The sequence below is a fragment of the Lagenorhynchus albirostris genome, chromosome 14 (assembly GCF_949774975.1).
Source record: "Lagenorhynchus albirostris chromosome 14, mLagAlb1.1, whole genome shotgun sequence".
In the NCBI taxonomy this organism is placed as follows: domain Eukaryota; kingdom Metazoa; phylum Chordata; class Mammalia; order Artiodactyla; family Delphinidae; genus Lagenorhynchus; species Lagenorhynchus albirostris.
The window spans coordinates 64,613,717-64,636,236 of NC_083108.1; the positions used below are offsets into that span (position 1 = coordinate 64,613,717).

General features: G+C 41.9%; 1 protein-coding gene across 17 annotated transcripts in view; it reads right to left on the reverse strand.

Annotated features, from left to right (window-relative positions):
• SFI1 (SFI1 centrin binding protein) overlaps positions 1-22,520 on the reverse strand; it is a 77,509-nt gene that overhangs the window by 33,227 nt on the left and 21,762 nt on the right. For all 17 annotated transcript variants that reach the window (XM_060170580.1, XM_060170585.1, XM_060170596.1 and 14 more), the window contains 6 exons: positions 17,878-17,988; positions 15,839-15,933; positions 12,249-12,366; positions 11,123-11,225; positions 2,238-2,394; positions 355-516 (listed from right to left, as the gene is read on the reverse strand). In XM_060170580.1, coding sequence (XP_060026563.1) covers positions 355-516; positions 2,238-2,394; positions 11,123-11,225; positions 12,249-12,366; positions 15,839-15,933; positions 17,878-17,988 — 746 coding nt within the window. The remainder of the gene's footprint in view (positions 1-354; positions 517-2,237; positions 2,395-11,122; positions 11,226-12,248; positions 12,367-15,838; positions 15,934-17,877; positions 17,989-22,520) is intronic.

The window sequence follows — 22,520 nt, forward strand, 5'->3', positions numbered from 1 at the left end:
GTAGAAAAAAGCAATGAAATGATAACAAAATCAGGGCAGTGGCAATGCCTCTGAGGGGGAGGAAAGGGAATGTAGTCAGGGAGGAGCAGACTGGGGTGTGAGCAATGTTCTAATTTTTTGAGTTGTGCTCATTTTACCATTATTCTTTAGACTATAAATGTTTGTTATATGCACTCTTTTGTATGAATATTCCCAAAATGAAACAAAATATTTTAAAAAGAAGTCAACAGAGATACGAATTGTCTTAAACTGCTGGGTAATTACTTCCTATGTATCTCCTGACTCTTGTCTTACAGGCTGATGAGCTCTTGCTGTTCTTGCTGTACAGACAGGGCTGGGTGGTGCAAAGGATACAGTGTTTCCAGTGAATAAAGGCCCTCCGCAGCACCATCCTCCTGGCCAGCCCCTCTACCCGCTCGTGGTGGATGTACAAGCTCTCCCTCCGCTTCCAGGCCCACCGCCAATCACAGAAGTGTGTCTGGAGCACAATGACGCAGTGGAATCCCTCAGCCATCTCTGCAACAGAGAAAATAGCTTAAGTGCTGCCCCCTCAAGGTTGGGCGATGAGCTGGAAGCACCTTTAAGACAGGATGAAACCCACTACTGGCAGGCATCAGGGCTTCAAGGCTGCTTGAAGAACGTTAGAATAAAAGGTGTTTTCCTGGTTTTTTTTGTTTTTTTTTTTTTTTTCGGCCGTGCCATGCAGCATGTGGGATCTTAGTTCCCCCACCAGGGATCAAACCCATGCCCCCTGCACTGGAAGCGCGAGTCTTAACCACTGGACTGCCAGGGAAGTCCCAGAATAAAAGGTTTTTAAACATGGGAGGAATCCCTTAGCTGTCAGTGTATCTCTTCTCTCCCAGCAAAGAGAAAAGGGTTCTATCAAAGGGCTGAGGCTCCTAGTTAGCTACTGAGGAGCAGTAATGGCGACTGCTGCTTTCAAAGAAGACTCCATTTCACTTTTGCCTCTTTATCAGTGTTTCCCGGATGGGATTTCAGGGTCTGAGTCAATGACACACAACTTGGTCAACATGCTGTCAAAGGCTTTTGTGAGCTTTCAGCCAGGCTGCTACAGGCTGCCAGCTCCATCTCCTTTTAAGACTAATTAGCAACTGGCCTGATGAGCTTAAGTCCAGCAAGTGGAAGGGAACTGGTCCTGGAATGAGAATGCCATAACTGGAGGCATGTTAGTCGGCAGCTCATCATTAAATAGCTTCATGCCTTCAACTTCCAGGCTTGGGCAACCAGACAGGTGGTCCCCCGTCACTATTTTCACACAGACACATTCCCTCTCCCAAGAGACAGTGTAGGCAACCTAGGAGGTCCCACAGGGAGGCCTAGGGTAAGCAGGAGAGCCTAACCCTGCGGCCAGCACAGTGTTCAACTCACTGCTCTGTGGGCTCAAGAAACTGAAGTACAAAAAGTACCTACGATCATGACCTATTTATCATTACTTCTGACCTCTCTCGGGGAAATAAAACCATCAGAATAGTGTTCAAAAGCTCAACATCATAAATCACATGCATCTGCATAACTGAGGACAAACAACCCAAATATCTATTAATACAAGAATGGCTAGGGACTTCCCTGGCGATCCAGTGGTTAGGATTCTGCGCTTCCACTGCATGGGGCATGGGTTCGATCCCTGGTCGGGGAACTAAGATCCTGCAAGATGCACAGCGAGGCCAAAAAAAAAAAAAATAAGGTAAGCCCCTCTCCTGTAAAATACAATCATTTAAAAACTAACATTTATTAAGAACACTTAAAGACACAGGAAAGTATTGATTAGTTGTGTGGAAAAAAAAAGCAAGATACAGCCTAGATGGGAGAGGAGTCTAGGGGAGAATGGATACATACACGTATATGTATGGCTGAGTCTCTTTGCTGTGCACCTGAAACTATCACAACATTATTAATCGGATATACTCCAATATAAAATGAAAAGTTAAAAAAAAGATACAAAATTGTGTGTATCATACTAATCATAATAATCACAGTATTTATAGCATAATTAAAATCCTATTGAATTAAATATTGATTAAAAAACAGAAGGAAATATCTTAACTGTGAATTGAGGATGATTTATCTTCCTCCTCAATCTCCTTTTTGAAAATCTGTGGTGTAACACGGTTATATCTCCCCTTAATAAGTTACCACCCTATTGGCAGTAACAGGCAACAGGAGAGTGGGCACTCTGACCAACCCTCTGTCCCTGGAGCCCAGGACTTCCTGCTCACCTTTCCGCTGCCTCTTCTCTCTGCGCACCTGCAGGTATTCCAGCCAGGCCCTCAGGGCTCTCCACTGTTGCCAGTGCTGATGGTGTTTCACTGCGGAGACCATCTTCTGCCTCTCCCTCCAGACATGCAGAAGCTGTTCCTGCCACCGTGACCAAGCCTGAAAACCAGAGAAAAGACAACAGTCAATGGAGGCAGGAAAACAGAGGTGAAGTACTGGTGAGGGAAAAGAGAAACACACACACTGGAAAGGCTAAAATTAGATACCCACACAGGAAAGGCTAAAAAGGAGGGGAAATTCCCAAGGAGAATCGTAAGTGATGGGAGTCTGGGGTGAAAAGATCTTTAAGAAGGGCATTCTCTGCTTCCAAAAAGTAATTTTTTTTTGGATTAAGAAGGGGGAAAAAAAAGGACTAATAAAATCAATGCATATACAAGAAGCAGGGACAATCCAAGGGGTGATATAATTAATTCAGATTGGGGATAGGAGAGGAGGGTCTGCCTTTTCTTTCAAAGTGGGAGGAAGCCTACGGTCAAGAGGCCCTTTCTCAGGGACAGTAGTCTCCAAGACGTGGACCTACAGAAACTGAGGGTCTACAGAAGGATTCCCTTAAGATTATCCATAAATGCACACCCTTGGGAAAGTCTTCGTGCACACTCAACAAAACGCATGCCCTACTTTGAAGGTGACTGTCATAGATGACTTGTTACCTTCTCTTATACCTTATACCTTTTTTTTTGGTTTTGTGTTTTTTTTTTTGCGGTACACGGGCCTCTCACTGTTGTGGCCTCTCCCGTTGCGGAGCACAGGCTCCGGACGCGCAGGCTCAGCAGCCATGGCTCACGGGCCCAGCCGCTCCGTGGCATGTGGGATCTTCCCAGACTGGGGCATGAACCTGTGTCCCCTGCATCGGCAGGCAGACTCTCAACCACTGCACCACCAGGGAAGCCCCCCCGCCCCGCTTATACCTTTTTAAACCTATAACACCTCTTCCCCTTTCCTTCCTCTCAGCTGAATACCATTTTTCCTATTTCACCAAGAAAATAAAAGCAATCAAAAGACAATTTTCTCAAGCTCCCACACGTCCCCCACCTGCCAACAGGCTCTGCCTTCTCTCCTGTTGCTCTGGATAAATTGTCCACTCTCCCATCACAGTTACCCCTGCCATGCATACAGCCCATCTTCTCAAGTTTATCACTCTGGCAATTCCCCCCACTCCCTTCTGCATCATCAGTTTCCACTCTCTACTAGATTTTTAAAATCAGCATTCGAGTGTGTTGTTATTTCTCCCTTAGGGGATGTGACAACCAAAAGCAATGGGTGACCTTTGATTGTACCCTGCACCTGACACTAAAAGAGCAACAATATACAGCTGCAATATGAACTGTATTCTAGATATTACTATATCAACATTACATTTCTTAGATATGACTGATATTGTGGTTATATAGAAGAACATCCTTATTTTTAGGAGATACGAGCTTAAGTATTTAGGGTAAACTTTATGTCTGCAACTTTAAAGCAACTCAGAAAATGTAAAAAATATACTGATACACTTGAGAGAAAGCAAATGTGGAAAGATGTTAAGGATGGGTTAAACTAGTGAAGAGAACCCAGAATCCACCTTTTCTGTGATTTGTTATTTGTCAAAATTAAAAAGTTGGGGATGAAAGATTATTGTCACACAAATACTTCCTGAAGGGAATAAATCAGTGATCCTCAAACCAACCACCGAACACCCCTCTCTAGACCACTATGCCACCCAGCTAACACCCAAGTGCTTTCCTTTCCAAACTCTTCAAAAGGGCTCTCTACCTTTCTCATTTCTCGTCTAAGCTGGTTTTCTTGAATCCTCTCCCCATTGGGTTCACTGAAACTGCTCTTATCAAGGGCATCAATGACCTCCACGTGGCTCAATCCGAAGGCCAAATCTCAGTCCTCATCTGCCCTGGCCTGCCAGAAGCACGTGACACAGCTCATCACACCCGCCTCCACCCGGCTTCCAGTATACCTTGGCCTCTCCTCTGTTCCTGCCGCTGATTCCCATCACTTCACCAGACAGGCTCAGTTCCACTGGCTATACCCATTCCCTTTGTGCTTTCACCTAGTCTCATGGCTCTAAATGTCATCTGCATGCTGAGGACTCCCAACTTTACATCTCAGGTTTGGACTCATCCTCAAGACTCCACACATATATCCAGCTGCCTCCCTGACACCCCCTCGTGGACATTTGGAAGGCCCATCAGGCTGAAGATACGGAGCTCAGAATGGAGCTCCTCCTGATCTTTCCCTACAAATCTGCCTCTCCCTCCAACACCCCCATTTCAGTAAATAGCAACTCCATTGTTCCAATTACTTAGGCCAAAAACCTGGGAGTCCTCTTAGACTTTTTCTCGAACACTTCACATCTTAACTATCCACTAGCAAATCCTGTCGGCAATACCTTCAAAACATACCCAGAATCCAAAACCATCTTCCTATCATCCTTGTCCAGAATCTCTCGTGGAACTTTGTAATCGCTTCCTAACTGTCCTCCCTGCTTTTATCCTTGATTTTCTGAGGTCTGTTCTTAACACAACAGCCAGAATTGTACTTTCTCATTTGTTGTGGTTATGTCACTTAAATCTCTCCATCTTATATGACAATTTCCCTCCCTGCCTTTTTTCTCTTCATGCTACCAATTTGTTAGAGAAACCAGGTCATGTACGCTATAAACTGTCCCACGTTTTAGATTTGTCCGATTGTCTCCTCCAGATGTCTCTAACTTGTCCCTCTGATCCCTGTATTTCCCATGAACTGATAGTCAGATTCATGTTTGGCTTGGTGGGAGTCATGTTCAAATTTTAGGCAAGAACATGTCTCAAGTGCTGCTGGGTACTTCCTGTTACATCACATTGTGGTTGGCTGCCATAGTTTTAGCAATGCCAAGACTGTTCCAGTGGCTTCAGATGGCATTAATCTGATTCCTCCCTTATATTTCCCTGTTGTCTTTCCTCTGGGTGATTGCTGCCTAGATCCATTTTCTCACTGGGGTGGCAATTTTATAATTGTAATACTCCTGCGTTTATTAACTGAAATTCTATAAAGAAGCCTTACTCTCTCATTAACCCTCTCGTTTTTCAAAGATTAGTTTGTATAGGAAAGGCAGGATAAATGCTTGACTTTGGCCTTCATTAATTTCCAAAGAGTTGAATTAATGCTCTAACAACCCAAAATTGTGACCAATGAGCTTTTTTTTCTCATTATGAATGCATGAATTTTTACATATTTGATATGTTTTCAATCCACGGCAGTCATTATTCTTTTTGATGCTCAAATTGTTCTATCTTAAGCCTATGGGAGTCCTTCTGACACAACCCCATGTTAATTTCCTCATACTCCTGCACACTATCTCCTAGGCTTATGACGTCTATTTCCTGCTCTATACCTGGAATCAGCCATTTCTCCAAAAAGCCTCAGTTCCCTTTAGTGGGAAACAGAAGAGACCACAACTTGGGCACTGGGGATGCTAGAAGCAGTGCCAGTAACAAAGCATTTAAGTCTTTTCAGTAAATAGAGTTAGAAATTCACTATTTTAGAGGAAAAAAAACCATGAGTCCATACTGATATTGACATTTCCAATTTCAGATAACAGGGCTTTTGTTTAATTTCTGATTTTGTACCTGTAATCTTTCCTTTTACACTGAAAATCATGCTTCCTAATGACACAGCCATAGTTATTTGCTTTATCTTACTGTAACAGATTCAACCCAACAATCCAAACCTGCTACTTACAATAAGACCACTGAATGCAGTTTTAGATCTCTTAGTAGTTCTTTGTGTCCTTAGAACACATCCCACTCGGGATGAACAGCCAAAATATTGTATTTTAAAGTAATTCTTTTCTCTTTGTAGTCATTGCTACAAACTTGGTATGTTTGTTTCAGCGTGTCCTAAAATCCTAGGGATTGGTTCTTTTCCTTTTTGATTTTTTGTTTTTAATTATATCAAATATTTACATGGTTCCAAAGTTAAACCTATGTAACAAAGTAAATTCACAGAAGTACTTTGTTCCCTCCCTTCCCCCATAGGTAACCACTTTTCCTTAGTTTTTGGTTTATTTTTCCATTGTTTCTTCTTGAAAACAGAACACACACACACACACACACACACACACACACACACACACACACACACTCTCTCTCCCTTTCTCTCATATCTCTCTCTCTCTCCCTTCCTTCCTCAAAAGGCAGCACACGATGAACCAGAGGGAGCCTGTTAAGAGGTGGGGTGTGGTCACATCACTCCTCCTCTCAAAGCCAGTAGCTTCCCCCTCCCCTGGAAAAAGAGCCAAAGCCTTTATGGGCACAGCCTGCAGAGCCTTACTATTACATCTGCCTCCTTGTCACCTCATGGCCTAATCTTTCCTACTCTCCCTCTCACGCCCATCAATAGATCACAAGCTACGTCAAGCTCACGGGTGGGGTGACTCAATATCACAAACATGACAATTTTCTCCAATCTAATGTAAAAAGTCAGTGTACTATAATAAAAAATCCTAGTAGCCTTTGTTGTGGAACTTGACGAGTTGATCCTAAAATTAATAAGAGTAAAGAACAACTGCCAAGACAATTTTTAAAAAGAACAAGAATAAAGAAGATCTCTTTCCACAATATGAAAACTTAAGAGCTATACAGTAAGATCAGGAGTAGTAATGAAGAGTTAGCATTTACTGAGGATTTCCATACTCAAAGCATTGCTCTAAGCATATTACATGTATCACTACACTTAATCCTCAACAATCCTATGAGGTAGGTACCATTATTATTTACTTACAGATAAGAAATATAAGGTGGGGTGGTGGTGGGATGAATTGGGAGACTGGGATTGACATATATATACTAATATGTATAACCTGCTGTATAAAAAAAATGAAATTAAAAAATAAAATGCAATAAAAACCAAAATGCAATATTAAAAAAAAAAGAAGTCAAGGTACAGGGAGATTAGGTAACTCATTAAAAAAGGCACAAAGCTAATAGGTAATGGCAGCAGAATTTCCACCTGGGCAGTCTGACTAGAGAACCTCTGTTCTTTCCTACCTGCTTCATTAAATCATAATCAAAACAGTGTGTACTGGCTCAGAGATAGACAAATAGACCAATGGAATACAGAGCCCAGAATAGACCCATGAACAAATGGGACGTTGCTCTATAATGGAGGTGGACTAATAGTCAGTATAAAAAAGATAAAGGATAAACTAACCAGTAAACAGTGCTGCAGAAATTATCCATAAGGAAAATGACAAACTAAGACCCTGTTACACACAATTTATAAAATTAAACCCAAGATGGATTAAAGACCAAACCATAAGATACAAGAATTAGGTACACTGAAAATAATAACACTTGTATGAAAAAAAACCCACCATAAACAAAGCAAAAAAACAAGCTATGGACTAGAAGAAAATACTTGCAATGTACCTAATAGTCAAAAGATTAGTAAGCAGAATGTATGACAATGTCCACAGAGCAGAAAAAGGCAAATAACCCAACAGAAAAAAAGGAGTGAGGGATAGTAACAAGCTGAAAAACAGAAACTCAAATGGCAAACAAGCGTCTGAAAAGATGCTGGGCTTCATTAGGAATCAGCAAAATGTAAATTAAAGCAACAAGGAATTACCACTTCAGACCTATCAAACTGGTGAAAATGACCAAGTCTGACAATGCAAAGCGCTGATGAGGCCAAAAGAAATGGGAACTGAAATGTTAGCACATAAACTGGCACAGCACTGGAGCAAATAGGTGATGCTTGATAAGGATGACGAGATGATACCCAAAGAAGTTTCACTTCCAGGAACAAGAGAAACTCAGACTCTTGCACAGGGATCTGTGTTTAAGAGTGCTGTCTGCCACATTGTTTGTAATTGTAAAAAACATAATCAGAAGGAATCAACAGGTCAGCAGCACTGAGCAGGTAAATTGAGCCTTATTCAGTACAAAGGCATATTATAGGTAGTTAACAGATCTCTATGTATCAACATGGATAAACCTCAAAAATACACTGTTGCATTAAAAAAAAGCAAGCTGCAAAGTAAATGTACAGTATGACACCATTCATAAGTTTCCTAACAACACAAAGTCAGAACACATATTCTTTTTATTTATTTATTTATTTATTTATTTATGGCTGTGTTGGGTCTTCGTTTCTGTGCGAGGGCTTTCTCCAGTTGTGGCAAGCGGGGGCCACTCTTCATCGCGGTGCGTGGGCCTCTCACCATCGCGGCCTCTCCTGCTGCGGAGCACAGGCTCCAGACACGCAGGCTCAGTAGTTGTGGCTCACGGGCCTAGCTGCTCCGCGGCATGTGGGATCCTCCCAGACCAGGGCTCGAACCTGTGTCCCCTGCATTGGCAGGCAGACTCCCAACCACTGCGCCACCAGGTAAGTCCAGAACACTTATTCTTTACGTATATGTATGCACACATTTTTACAAGTGCAAAAGAACACAAGAAAATGGGGACTTCAGTATCAGGGTACAGGTTATCGCTAAGGAGGAAAGGTGGCGGAAGGAAGGAAGTGGGGGGCTTAAACTGTGAATTTAATTACATTAAATTCTGGGGCAAGTATGGAAAATGCTAACACCTTTTAAACCTGTATGTTGGGTACTTGGATATCTTTTAATATTTTTAATAAATGTTTTATATTTAATGTTTTTATTTTTGAAGTACATAATTTAATTTTTTAAAATTTCACATATCTCATGACGTCTTCCCTGCTTAGTTCAGAGATGCTGTGAGGATTAAGAGAATGACTTAAATTTAAGTTCTTGGTAAATCATATGGTACTTATCAGGCACAAGGATTTTATTTACAATCTGCACTATAAAATTTGCCTTAGAGTCTCATATAGTGTGGTCCGTATCAGTGTTATCTTGATTGCTCACGTTTTTCATTGGATTTGATTCTGAATGACTCTCGGCTGTCTTCTAAGTTAAATCTAACCTCAAACAATGAAAACCTGCTATCACTAAAAATATTCATTCAAATCTGTTGTTGCAAGCTTTGAAGGCAACAGTAAAAAAGGAATTCTAAAAGTGTTCTGAGCAATAGCAGCACCAGGAGAACGAGTTTATAGGTTCTCAAAGTGACTATCTGAAAGGGACGATAGCTGAAGTCCATCAGTGACAGAAAACCAGCCTCATTATGTTCCTATGCTTCTGGCATTTTCACATTCATAGCTCCCTCTCCCTCCTGAGAGCACAAGTCTACTGAGGACAAGGCAGCATGATAGTTAAAAGAACAGCTTTGCACTTTTCAGGCTGCCTCAGTTCAAATACTGGCTCTGACCTTTGCTAGGTGCATGACCCTCATTTGAGTTATTTAACCTATAATAATACAGGATTTAAAAAGTAATTTTGAAAATTGAGATAACACATATAAAGCACTTAGTCCAGCACCTAGGACAGTAAGACCACAATAAATACTATTACTGCTCCTGCTGTTCTTGTTACCGTTATTATCACTGGCAAGAACTATGTCTATTTCCTTGCTACTGCTTCAGAAGACCTTATGAGTTCAGAGGTCAGCAAATTTTTTTCTTAAAGGGTCAGATAATACTTTTTTTAGGCTTTGCAGGCCACATGGTCTCTGTTGCAACTACTCTACCGTTGTAGCCTGAAAGCAGCTTAGACAATACATAAATGAACAGGTGTAACTGCGTCCCAATAAAACTTTATTTACAACAACAATCAGCTGGCCAAATCTGATCCATGGGCAAGTTTGCTGACCCCAATCTATGCTGTCTGCATATGATCTCTATATACTGCATATTCTTCCATGGATGATACAAAATGTTGTCAGATTAAAAAGCTATTACTCCTACAGGGACTTTCCTGGTGGTGCAGTGGTTAAGAATCCGCCTGCCAGTGCAGGGGACACAGGTTCGAGCCCTGGTCCGGGAAGATCCCACATGCCCTGGAGCAACTAAGCACATGTGCCACGGCTACCGAGCCTGAGCTCTAGAGCCCACGAGCCACAACTACTGAGCCCATGTGCCACAACTACTGAAGCCTGCGTGCCTAGAGCCTGTTCTCTGCAACAAGAGAAGCCACCACAATGAGAAGCCCGCTCACTGCAACGAAGAGTAGCCCCTGCTTGCTGCAACTAGAGAAAGCCTATGCACAAAAACAAAGACCCAACGCAGCCAAAAATAAATCAATAAATAAATGGAAAAAAGAAGTTATTACTCCTACAATATAGTAACACGCACTTCTTTTTCTCCTCCTCCCTGTTCTATTCTCTATGACTGACTTGGCAGCCCTATAAGTACCCAGGAGACACTAAAAAGTGACTGAAGTTCAGAAAGCTTATCAAAGGCCATAAAAAAGCTTCACCAGAGCATACGTTTGGTACAGATGTTAAGCCTTTATAACTGACCAAAAGCTAGTGGCTTTCCCAAAAGGAACTCTAAGAAATAAGCAAAATTATATGAAAAAGCCAGGTTTTCTTTTCAGTCTTAGTTTCTTTTCTGCCCTCGTTTTCTAATTTGCTGTAGGAAAAGAGTAATGAGGAAATAAAGAATATACTGCTGTTTCTTTAAACATATTTATAATTAATTCATAAATCCCGTTCCGGCTCCACAATTAACAGGAGCTCTCTAAAGATTACTGGAAATCACATCTAGCATATTCCTTCCAGCGGCCTCTGTCTGTTGAAGAGTCCAGCCTTCCAAGTTGCCTCGCACCCCACTTCCATCCCTTGAGCTGCAGGGAGGGCCCAGCAGAGAGGCAGCAGCATGACGGTCAGCTTTCTGCTTGGGAGTCCGACCCCACCTGCCCAAGTTCCCACTGTGGGTATGGTGCCTGACGACCTGGACAGAGGACACCAAAGCCCGAGTCTGCTGGACTCACCTGCAGCTGGAGGCTCCGGGCCCTGTGCTTCACAGCTGAGGCATGGAGGGCACGGCCCAGGTGAACCTGTCCCAGTTGCCATCTCCACGTGCTCCACCACACCCTGTCAGAGAGCAAATCAAAGATGGGACCAGTCAGAGCAAGGCCAGCCAGAAAAGAGAAGGGCAGTGAGGGCTGGGCCTCAGACCCTGAGCTCAAGTCCCTCTCCCTAAACAGCCAAGAAACAGTTCTAGAGCTGCCAGTTAAGGGTTGGAAACGGATGGTTCCTAAGGTCAGATCCAGCCTTAGACACTACAGACATGCTCTGGAACTGAGCTTTTAAGACACTGCCATTTGGGACACCAGAGGACCACTGGGAACAATGCACAGTGGAATCAGTCCCATTATATAGCAGCTCATTGCTACACACACCTGGCTTTCAGAGTGGACTAACTCACCCTCCAATGTGTGGACAATGCTGCTGAGATGCAGTGCAAGGCAGCAGTTAAGAGCATGAGCTTTGGCATCAGAGAGATGGGTGGGTGAGCCCTAGTTCTGCTAATTACAACTTATACAGTAAGTCTCAGAAAGGTTGAGTAACTTGCCTGAGCTCATATATCTTAATCTGTGCAATAACAGTATTTCATAGTTTATGGTAAGGATTAAATGAGACACTTTACATTAAAAAATTAACACACACAGAAACTTAACACAGGGTTTTCTAGTAAGTACTCAATTAGTGTTACTTATGATTTAGTGAAAACCTGATCTCAATGTTGAACAAGTTATCAATAAATATTTATTAGGTATCAATTATGTTCAAAACATTGTTTTGGGGTTTTTTAAAAAATATTTATTTGGCTGATTGGGTCTTAGTTGCGGCACGCGAACTTCTGTCTAGTTGTGGCGCGCGGGCTCCAGAGCGTGTGGTTTTAGTTGCCCCGCGGAATGTGGGATCTTAGTTCCCCAACCAGGGATCAAACCCACGTCCCCTGCATTGGAAGGCAGATTCTTAACCACTGGACTACCAGGGAAATCCCCAAAACATTGTTTTAAGGTGGGTTTTTATGCTGGTTTTCCAGTAGCATAAAGCAAAGCTGAGGTAAAGTGAACGCTGCTGATCTGTAGGGCAATGGAGCACACTCACCACAAAGTACTCCGCTGTCTAAACTCCAGGGCAGTGGTCTGCATCCGAAGTTTGGTCCTACGAAAAACCACGTAGATCAACCAGGACTTCCAGGCCTGTCGCATCTTTTGTTTTGCATCTAGATGGCACCAAAGAGATTTTCAAAATGGGGCTGGGGGAGATGGATCACTCTGGGTTAAGACAAAAGTTCAAAAGCTCTGACATCCCTCCTTTGAATATCTAAATTCCTCCAGTCTTCTAGTGCCCTCTGCTGGAAAACTTGTGAAGCTCTACAAAATTAATAAGGATGCAGGATGTGAAGAATGGTTATATAAGTGATAACATTTACAAAACTTTTAAAGGAAAATCAGTGTACTGCACTGTTCAGAAATCTTTTATTATAAAAGTCCTTATTTTTTTTAGAGTTATATTCTGCAATATTTACACATGAAATAACAGAGGAAGCAGAGAAGTGAATGTGGATATGGATATATGTGAGTCGATAATTATTGGAAGCTGGATGATGGGTACATGGAAGTTCATTATTCTACCTTTCCATTTTGTAGATATTTTTAAATTTCCATAATATAAAGTTAAAGAAGTCATGTTATAAAATTTGCTGTTTGAAACAATAATTGTAAAGTAGAATAAGCAAGACAAAAGGAAAGGATACTATATGTATCTGTTTGAGAAACAGAATAAGAAGGACCAGTAATGATCCTGGAGGAAAGAGAATTTACTAAATATGGGAGGCACAAAAGTCCATAAGTCTCCCTTTGTGGTAAATTCCATTTTCATTATGAAAGTCATCACTGATGACATAAGTTTCTTTTCTTTTTAGAACACAAAGGAGAAAATAAAATTATGTAAAACATTTTGAGGACATTCTCCAAAATGTGGTCAGGATGACTAGAGCTATACTTTATATTTCATAGTTGTTGACAAGTCAAGTCAAAATATGAAAAAGAATTTAACATGCAGCTTCTTTGGGCCCACCTCAGACCTCATGAATCAGCACATCTCAGGCAACAAGGACTAGTATGGTGCTGTAGCTTAGAGTTTAAGCTCCTGAGTAAGATAAGCTGGGCCTGAGTACTGACCTTGTCACTGAGCTAAGTAACCTCACACCAGTTCCTCATCTGCAAAATGGTGCTTCCCTTCAAGGTATGTTTGCAAAGAGTAAACGAGATTATCTATAAAAAGAAGAAAATAAATCCAAGGAGATAAAAGAAGAGGTACTTATAATATTCTGGGGAAAGAGATGAGGCTTAATCTCAGGCATTGGCAAAGAAAAGATGAGTGCAAGGGACACCTCAGGGAGGCATGTTTTAAGAGAAGATAACTAAATGCTGTTACGACGAAGCCATTCATAAGTAAGGTTTCTTGCTTAGCTAGGAAAAGTAGGAAGAGCAGGTCTAAACGGGGAGCAGTGGACAAGCTGTACTGGGGACTTGCTGAGTTTGAGGTGTCTATAGGGCATTCATGTGAAATGGCTATGAGAAACAGCAGGCTGCATTATCATTTTGAAAGTTAGTGCCTTTTTCCCCTTAGGCTCCCCACATGGGTTTCTGGGTTCAACTCGAGGAATCAGACACTGACCAGAGCTAAACTGTCCACAAGATCACTAAGGGACAACCTGGACAAAGAAGATCAGAAGTAAGCACTGCAATGTGGCACATGGCAGCAAGACAGACAACAGTCCCAAGTGCTGCGAGAGAAACACAGCCAGAACACTGCACCAGCAGGGCAGGAACAGCCAGTTCACACAAATCATGCTTAAGTGAGTGGTAGGTGCCAAAACCATGCCATATAGAGAAAACCATAGGGATATGATCACACAGGAGTTCCTGCTCAGAGATCACACATCCTGGAAAACAGGAAAGGGAATCGAACAAGTCTTCCCTTTGACTTGGAGTTATTCTCTCTCAGAGACAATGTACTCATCCTTCACAAAAGCTTCTGAGCTTTTGTGAAGGCAAAAGTAAATCTGGGCTCTCAGTAAACTAGGAAAAGTGGGGATTTTCCTCAACTTGATAAAGAATATCTACAGAAAGCCTATAGCATACTTAATGGTGAGAAACTCAAAAGCTTTTCCACTAATCAAGTATAAGGCAAGGATGACCCCTCTCACTCCCTTTCAACATCATATTAGAAGTTCTAGCTAGTGCAACTAGACAAAAGCAATAAAAGGTATACAGATTGGGAAGGAAGAAATAAAACTGTCTTTGTTTGCAAATGACATGACTGTCTATGTACAGAAGCCAAAAAGAATTGACAAAAAAACTCCTGGAACTAATAAGCAATTCATAGCAAGGCTGCAGGATGCAAGGTTAATATACAAAAGTCAACTGATTTCCTATATAACAGCAATGAACAAGTGGAATTTGAAATTAAAAATACACCACCATTCACAGTAGCACTCAAAAAAATGAAATATTTAGGTATAAATCTAACAAAACATATATGAAATCTGTGTGAGGAAACTACAAAACTGTGATGAAAGACATAAAGGAAGAACTAAATAAACGGGGAGAGAGTCCTTGTTCAGGATAGGAAGACTCAATATTGTCAAGATGTCAGTTCTTCCCAACCTGATTCATAGTCAATGCAACCCCAACCAAAATCCCAGCAAGTTATCCTGTGGATATCACAAAATGATTATAACATTTATATGGAGGCAAAAGACCTGGAATACTCAACACAATATTAAAGAAGGAGGCTGGAGGACTGACATGACCTGAGTTGAAGAATTACTATAAAGCTACAGTAACCAAAACAGTGTGATATTGACAAAAGAAGTGACAGATCAGTGTAACACAGCAGAGAGCCTGGCAACAGGCTCTTATAGTCAACTTATCTTTGACAAAGGAGCAAAGGAATACAATGGAGCAAAGATAGTCTTTTTAACAAATGGTATAGGAACAACTGGACATCCACATGCAAAAAAGACACAGACCTTACACCCTTCATAAAAATTAACTCAAAATGGATCACAGACCTAAATGTAAAACACAAAACTATAAAACTTCTAGATGATAATGTAAGAGAAAACCTAGATGACCCTGGGTATGGTGATGACTTTTTAGATACAACACCAAAGGCACCATCCATGAAAGAAAAGATTGATAAGCTGGACTTCATTAAAATTAAAAACTTCTGCTCTGCAGAAGACAATGTCAAGAGAATGAGAAGACAAGCCACAGAGTGGAAGAAAATATTTGCAAAAGACATATCTGACAAAAGATTATTATCCAAAATATACAAAGAACTCTTAAAACTCAACAAGAAAACAAACGATCCAATTAAAAATGGGCAAAAGAACTTAATCGACACCTCACCAAAGAAAATACACCCTAATGTAAACTATGGACTTTGAGTGATTATGATGTGTCAGTATAAGTTCACCAGCTGTAACAAATGTACCACACTGATGGGGGATGCTGATAATGGGAGAGGCTATGTATGTGTTGGGGAGTGGGTGTATGGGCAATTACTACCTTCCCCTCAACTTTGCTGTGAGACTAAAACTGCTCTTAAAAATAAAATCTTAATAAAGGAAAAAAAAAGACAAATGGAGACATTTTCTTTAGACGTGTACTTCCTTTTCTCACCATGATCCTCGGCTCTCAGGTACCTGTTCCTCATCTCCCGCTGCTGATGCACGTAGGTCTTCCAGGTTTGGAACATCAGGTTATACAAGTAATATCTGAGGAGCCAAAAAAGCAAATAGCGTTTCTTTAAAACAAAACAACTCCTAATCCGACATACCCAGTCCGTTCTGTACTTAGGAGAAATTAACCGAACACTTCTGACACAAAAAAGCCAATCTATATCCTAAGCTAAAATTGGAGTGTCGTTCTCCACACCTTATATTATTACCAAGGAAGAAAGGTGTGAATTATCCTAGAATAACTTCACCTTCAGCACCCACAAAGCTGTGGCATTTGGAATGACAGTCATATCTCAATCATCCACACCATGTAAAACATAACCTCTCCTTTGCACTAAAAGACAGTCAATGTTCTCCTTCGTCTTTTCTGTCTCAATACATACATTATACACATTAAGTCGGTCAGTCCCAGGGCTTCCCTGGTGGCGCAGTGGTTAAGAATCCACCTGCCAATGCAGGGGACACAGGTTCGAGCCCTGGTCTGGGAAGATCCCACATGCCGCAGAGCAACTAAGCCTGTATGCCACAATTACTGAGCCTGTGCTCCAGAGCCCGCAAGCCACAACTACTGAAGCCCACGCTCTGCAACAAGAGAATCCACTGCAATGAGAAGCCTGCACCGCAAGGAAGAGTAGCCCCTCCTCGTTGCAACTAGAGAAAGCCGTGCACAGCAAAAAACCAAAAAGCACCCAAAAAAAAAAAAAAAAAAACAGACTGTCAGTCCCTCCATATCTTCACTATCCCATTTCCTAAAACTTGATTTCATACTCTGTCAGCTTCTTAGAACGATTCAGCGATGTCTGTATTTATGGATATCTGAAATATCCATAAATCAGAAACCCTGCCCCGAAGAGCTTAAAGACATGATTATAATGAGTGAATACCATTTGAAAAAGACACAATGTATAAGACATACTAAGTTTTTACTTTAAAAAAGGTATAGGGCTTCCCCGGTGGCGCAGTGGTTGAGAGTCCGCCTGCCGATGCAGGGGACACGGTTTCATGCCCCAGTCCGGGAAGATCCCACATGCCGCGGAGCGGCTGGGCCCGTGAGCCATGGCCGCTGAGCCTGCGCATCCGAAGCCTGCGCTCCGGAACGGGAGAGGCCACAACAATGAGAGGCCCGCGTACCGCAAAAAAAAAAAAAAAAAAAAAAAAAAGAGGAAACCCTGCCATTTGCGACGACATGGATGGGCCTTGAGGGCATTAGGCTAAGTGAAATATATCAGACAGAGAAAGACAAATACTATATGATCTCACTTATATGTGGAATCTTAAAAAAAAAAAAAAAAAAAACTCAGGAAAAGATCAGATTTGTGGTTACCAGAGGCCGGGGTGGGTTGGGGGAGGCAGTCAAAAGGTACAAACTTCCAGTTATGAGACAAAGAGGTTCTAGGGATGTAATGTACAACATGATGACTACAGTTACCACTGCTGTATGATATATATGAAAGTTGTTAAGACAGTAAATCCTAGAAGTTCTCATTACAAGGAGAAAATTTTTTTCTTTTTTTTCCCCTTTTCTTTTTTTTTTTGCGGTACGCGGGCCCCTCACCGTTGCGGCCTCTCCCGCTGCGGAGCACAGGCTCCGGACGTGCAGGCTCAGCGGCCATGGCTCATGGGCCCAGCCGCTCCGCGGCATGTGGGATCCTCCCGGACCGGGGCATGAACCCGTGTCCCCTGCATCGGCAGGTGGACTCCCAACCACTGCGCCACCAGGGAAGCCCTCCCCTTTTCTTTTTATTGTATCTATATGAGATGATAAACATTAGCTAAACTTATTGTGGTAATCATTTCATAATATGTAAGTCAAACCTTTATTCTGTACACCTGAAACTCATACAGTAATTAATATATGTCAATTATATCTCAATAAAACCAGAAAAAAAATTTCTATCCTTCTGACCAGAAACATGCCAACAAGTAATTATTTGATAACGTGTATCAGTAAAATTAAAGTAATGTAACATGAAATCCTACCTATAGTGACAGTCAGCTCGAACACGGAGTTTCCACTCTCGACGGGAAACCCACCACTCTTCTTTCCATTCTTCAAAGACCTTCTGCAGAATTCTCTGCTCATAGTAAAACCTAGGGCAATGAAAAAAAAAACCAGAGAGACATAACTGACAATGTTGGAGCTGATATCTATTCCCAAATCACCATTTCATATGGCCATTGCTTTCTCATAGAAAAGTGTGGTTCATTATTTGATAACACCAAAATAGATTAAAAATAGACATATTCAACTTTTTCAGATCAAAACGTTAGAACTACTTAAACTAGAAATGAGGCTAAAAACTTTTATACTCTAGATCTCACCAATTAAAGAGGTGAAAGTAAAAAAATCTGACTTTTCAAATACCATAAGTGAGTTGAGAATTAACATTCTCAATTTTTTTCATTCACCAGACTAAAAAATATATTTGATTAGTAAAAGATAGTAGCTACACTTCTCATTTACATACCCAGGAGATTAAAAGTTATAAAATAAGCAAATGCCTAATGATATTCCTAGGACTTAACAGAATATATTAGTTTAACTGAAATCTGACTAGCGGAGTTATAACAAGAGCAAAAGAGAAGAGAGAATAAGAAGGGAAAAAGCTATTAAGAAAGAAAGTAGCAGGGCAGTGAGACTGTGCTGATGCTAACAGGCATGGTCAAGAAGACTGGTAACTCAGGATCTCTGGCCTGTCAGTCACTCCAAATTTCTTTTCATGGTTCTGTAGGTTACTAACATGTCCTTCATCCTCACCCACTCACAGGTTTTAAAAAACTGGCTGGCAAAAATATACATAGAGAAATTCACCTCCCAATGTTTATTGCAGCACTATTTACAACAGCCAAGACATGGGACTTCCTGGTGGTCCAGCGGGTAGGGCTCTATGCTCCCAATGCAGGGGGCCTGGGTTTGATCCCTGGTTGGGGAATTAGATTCCACATGCCACAACAAAGATCCAGCATGCCGCAACTAAGACCCTCTGCAGCCTCAATAAATATTTTTAAAAACAAAAAAAACAATAGCCAAGACATGGAAGTAACCTAAATGTCCAATGACAGATGAATGGATTAAGAAGGTGTGGTACATAAATATACAATGGAATATAACTCAGCCATAAAAAAGAATGAAATAATGCCATTTGTAGCAACATGGATGGACCTGGAGATTACCATACTAAGTGAAGTAAGTCAGACAGAGAAAGACAAATAGCATATGATATCACTCATATGCAGAATCTAAAAAAAAAAAAAAAAAGATACAAATGAACTTATCTACAAACAGAAACAGACTCACAGACTTAGAGAATGAACTTATGGTTACCGGGGGGAAGGCTGGGGGAGAAGAACAAACTGGGAATTTGGGATTGACTGCTGTATTTAAAATAGATAACCAGGGCTTCCCTGGTGGCGCAGTGGTTGAGAGTCCACCTGCCGATGCAGGGGACATGGGTTCGTGCCCCGGTCTGGGAAGATCCCACATGCCGCGGAGCGGCTGGGCCCGTGAGCCATGGTCGCTGAGCCTGCGCGTCCGGAGCCTGTGCTCCGCAGCGGGAGAGTCCACAACAGTGAGAGGCCCGCGTACTGCAGAAAACAAAAAAACAAACAAACAAGAGATGCCAACAAATTTTTGATGACAGAAAGCAGGCAGGCGAGTGGCAACTGAATCAACAGGTGAAAGAAGGCGGAGAACTAAGTGTTGGTGGGAGGAGAGTCGAGAGGCAAGGGGCTGGTGGCATGAACCCCAGAAAGGCATGGGAACAAGAGGTATCAGGAAGCGGGGAGCCCTGGGTGGAAATGAAAACACAGGATTGTTTGGAAGCCTGTGAGTAAGAAACAGTTAGGCCCTTGGATCCCATTATTCACCTGGGCAGACTCAGGCTTATCTCTGGAGAGGCTGAACCTGAGGGGCACTGGACTCTCCAACACCAGGCACAGCTCGGGAGACAGTCCTAAACTGAGAGTCTACATACTGAACAGTGAGATCCACATTCCCTCTCCTCTGCTTGCCGCCAAGCTTATAACCACCGCCCCCCGCCTCCACCCCACTCTACCCCAGAAGGAGTTTGGAGGACTCCTCTCCTCTGGGGAAAACTGATCAATCTAAGGGAAAAGGACTTCAGATACTGACAGATGGAGTTCCCCCAATGAAACTATCTGGTCTCTGCCTCAAAAGCCTAAAGGGAAACCCTCAGCTTACAAGTCCCTATACATACATTGAATGGGTATATAAGCTTCTAATATTAACTCTTAAATATGAGCAGACAATAAAAGGATCTCTTGACATTTGAGGAAAGACTACAACATGAGACAGTGAACAAAAGCACACAGGAAAAAGGAGCTTGGAAGAAACAGAGCAGTCAAAAACCTTAGAAATAAATCATTACATTAACCTCAAAAAAATTATGAGCCTCCAGGATGTTATTTTTTTTAAAAAAAGGACTATTCAGAGAACAAAAAAGAGCTCTTGGAAATTAAAACTATGATGGCAGAAATGAAAAAGAAAAGATCCATAGATAGGTAAAACAAAAAGGAGACTAGTCTATAGGCCACAGTAAGGACTCTGGCTTTTACTGTAAGCAGGATGGGAAGCTGCCCAAGGTCTGAGCCGAAGAGTGACGTGACTGGATTACTCAGACCGCCTGTGTGAAGAGACTGACTAAGGACAAGGCTCGGAGCAGGAGACCAGTGAGGAGGCTCCTGGAGTCATTCAGGGGAGACATGATGGCCCGGACCAGGGTGGTAGCAACTGGAGGTACTGAGAAGAGCTTGGAGTCTGAATCTATTTTGAAGGTTGAATCAACGTAATTTTGGCATTTGGCATTGCAATCGGGGAGTGAGGGAATAAGATACCAAGGATGACTCCTAGGTTTCTGACCCGAGTCCCTGGAAGGATGGGAGCTTCCTTTACTGGAGAGAGGAACACTCATCAGGGAGGTCTGTGGGGAAGGTCTAGACTTTGGTTATGAACGTACTGAGCTGTGACGTCTATTGGGCGCAGAGTGGAATGTCACGCGTGTAGCAGTCCAGGAAGAGGTCTGGGCTGGGTGTGTACCTTTGGGAATCATGGGATGAGGTTGACATGGTTGGGAGGTAAACAGAGAGGCAGTGCAAGGACTGGGGGTGGGATACTTAGATGAGGAGGAACCAACCAAAGAGAGTTAGAGGGGACAAAGAGGTGGAAGGGAAACAGAGAGAATGGTAACCTTGACGCTGGGAGAAGAAAGGGCTCCTTGAAGAAGGGAATGATGGGCTGTCTAATGCTTCTTGGTAAGTCAAGTGAGAGGAAATTTAAGAATTCACCACTGATTTCAGCAAATGTAGTGACCTTACAAAAGCAAAAACAATTTTGGTGGCATGATGGAATCAAAAGCCTCGTAGGATGGACTTGAGACTACAAAAAGAGGTGCTGGAGAGGTTGGGGATGGCCAGGAAATGTAGAGGGAAGCAAAGAGATGGAGAGCTAGCTGCAGAAAGAAGGAGCATCAAAGAGACTTTTTTTCTTTCAGGATAGGAAAATAATAGCATTGTATGCCGGTACAAATGATCCAGTAAAGAGGGAAAAATTGATACAGAAGAGACAGAAAAAAAACTGCTAGTGTGATGGCCTGGAGTAGGCACAAGGGGAACGCAACGCAAAAGGATTTTGCCACAGATGCCACAGTTGGGAAAGCAGGTCATATGGCAATAGATGCTGGCGGTCAGTAGACTGAGTGATGGTCTCTTCTGTTACTTCTATTTTCTCAAGAAAATAGGAAGCAAAGCCTTAACCAAGAATGACGAAAAATACTGATAAATTAAATACTATAAATGGACGTGACTGTTTTATCTACTTCCCAAATTAGCCAAGTAATTTTGTTCAGATCTTCTCTTCAGAAAAAGAGGTGATACTTCCTGTTTAAGACTGCCTTACATATGGACACATACTGTATGTATTATTTTTGCCCTATTAATTCAGTGGTCATTTTGGTTCCATTTATTAATGATAAAACAACTCCAGTTTATAGAAGTTAAAACATTCTCCAAGCACATAAAGGTATTATTCTGAAGTTTCTGGTATGATATCATTCCCCTCTAACATTCCTAAAAGTGAGAAATAAATAATTCAATATGGAAAAAGACCAAAAAGAAAAAAAAAAAAAAAGCAAAGATTATTATGCCCAACTTTACCCAAAGTAACAAATAACCCACTTGATTTAAAAAGGGATTACAAGTTGAAACTGACCACCCCATCACAAACTTCAAAGTCAATGAAAACATAGTATCAGAATTACAATTCTGGTAGCTACTTAGAGAAAAAATATTCTCACTCTCTCATTTTACAATTTGAGAAACTGAGGCCTAGAGCCGTAACTTAACCCCAGATCAAACCATTATCTAGGGTCTAGGTAAGAACCAAAATTCAGGTCTCCTAAAATCCAGTCCAGTATTCTTTCCTGCCACCATTCAAGAGCAAAGAAAGGAAAAAGAGTACAATGTGAATGCTCTAACAGTGAGGCAGACATCAGTCGTAGATACCCGACACCCACCGCCAAGCCTCTGCTTCCTCACCAGCATCCACTAGGAAGGCTGGAAAGGTTTCTCTCCCAGCCTCTTCAGAAGCTAAAGATGGCCAGTGACAT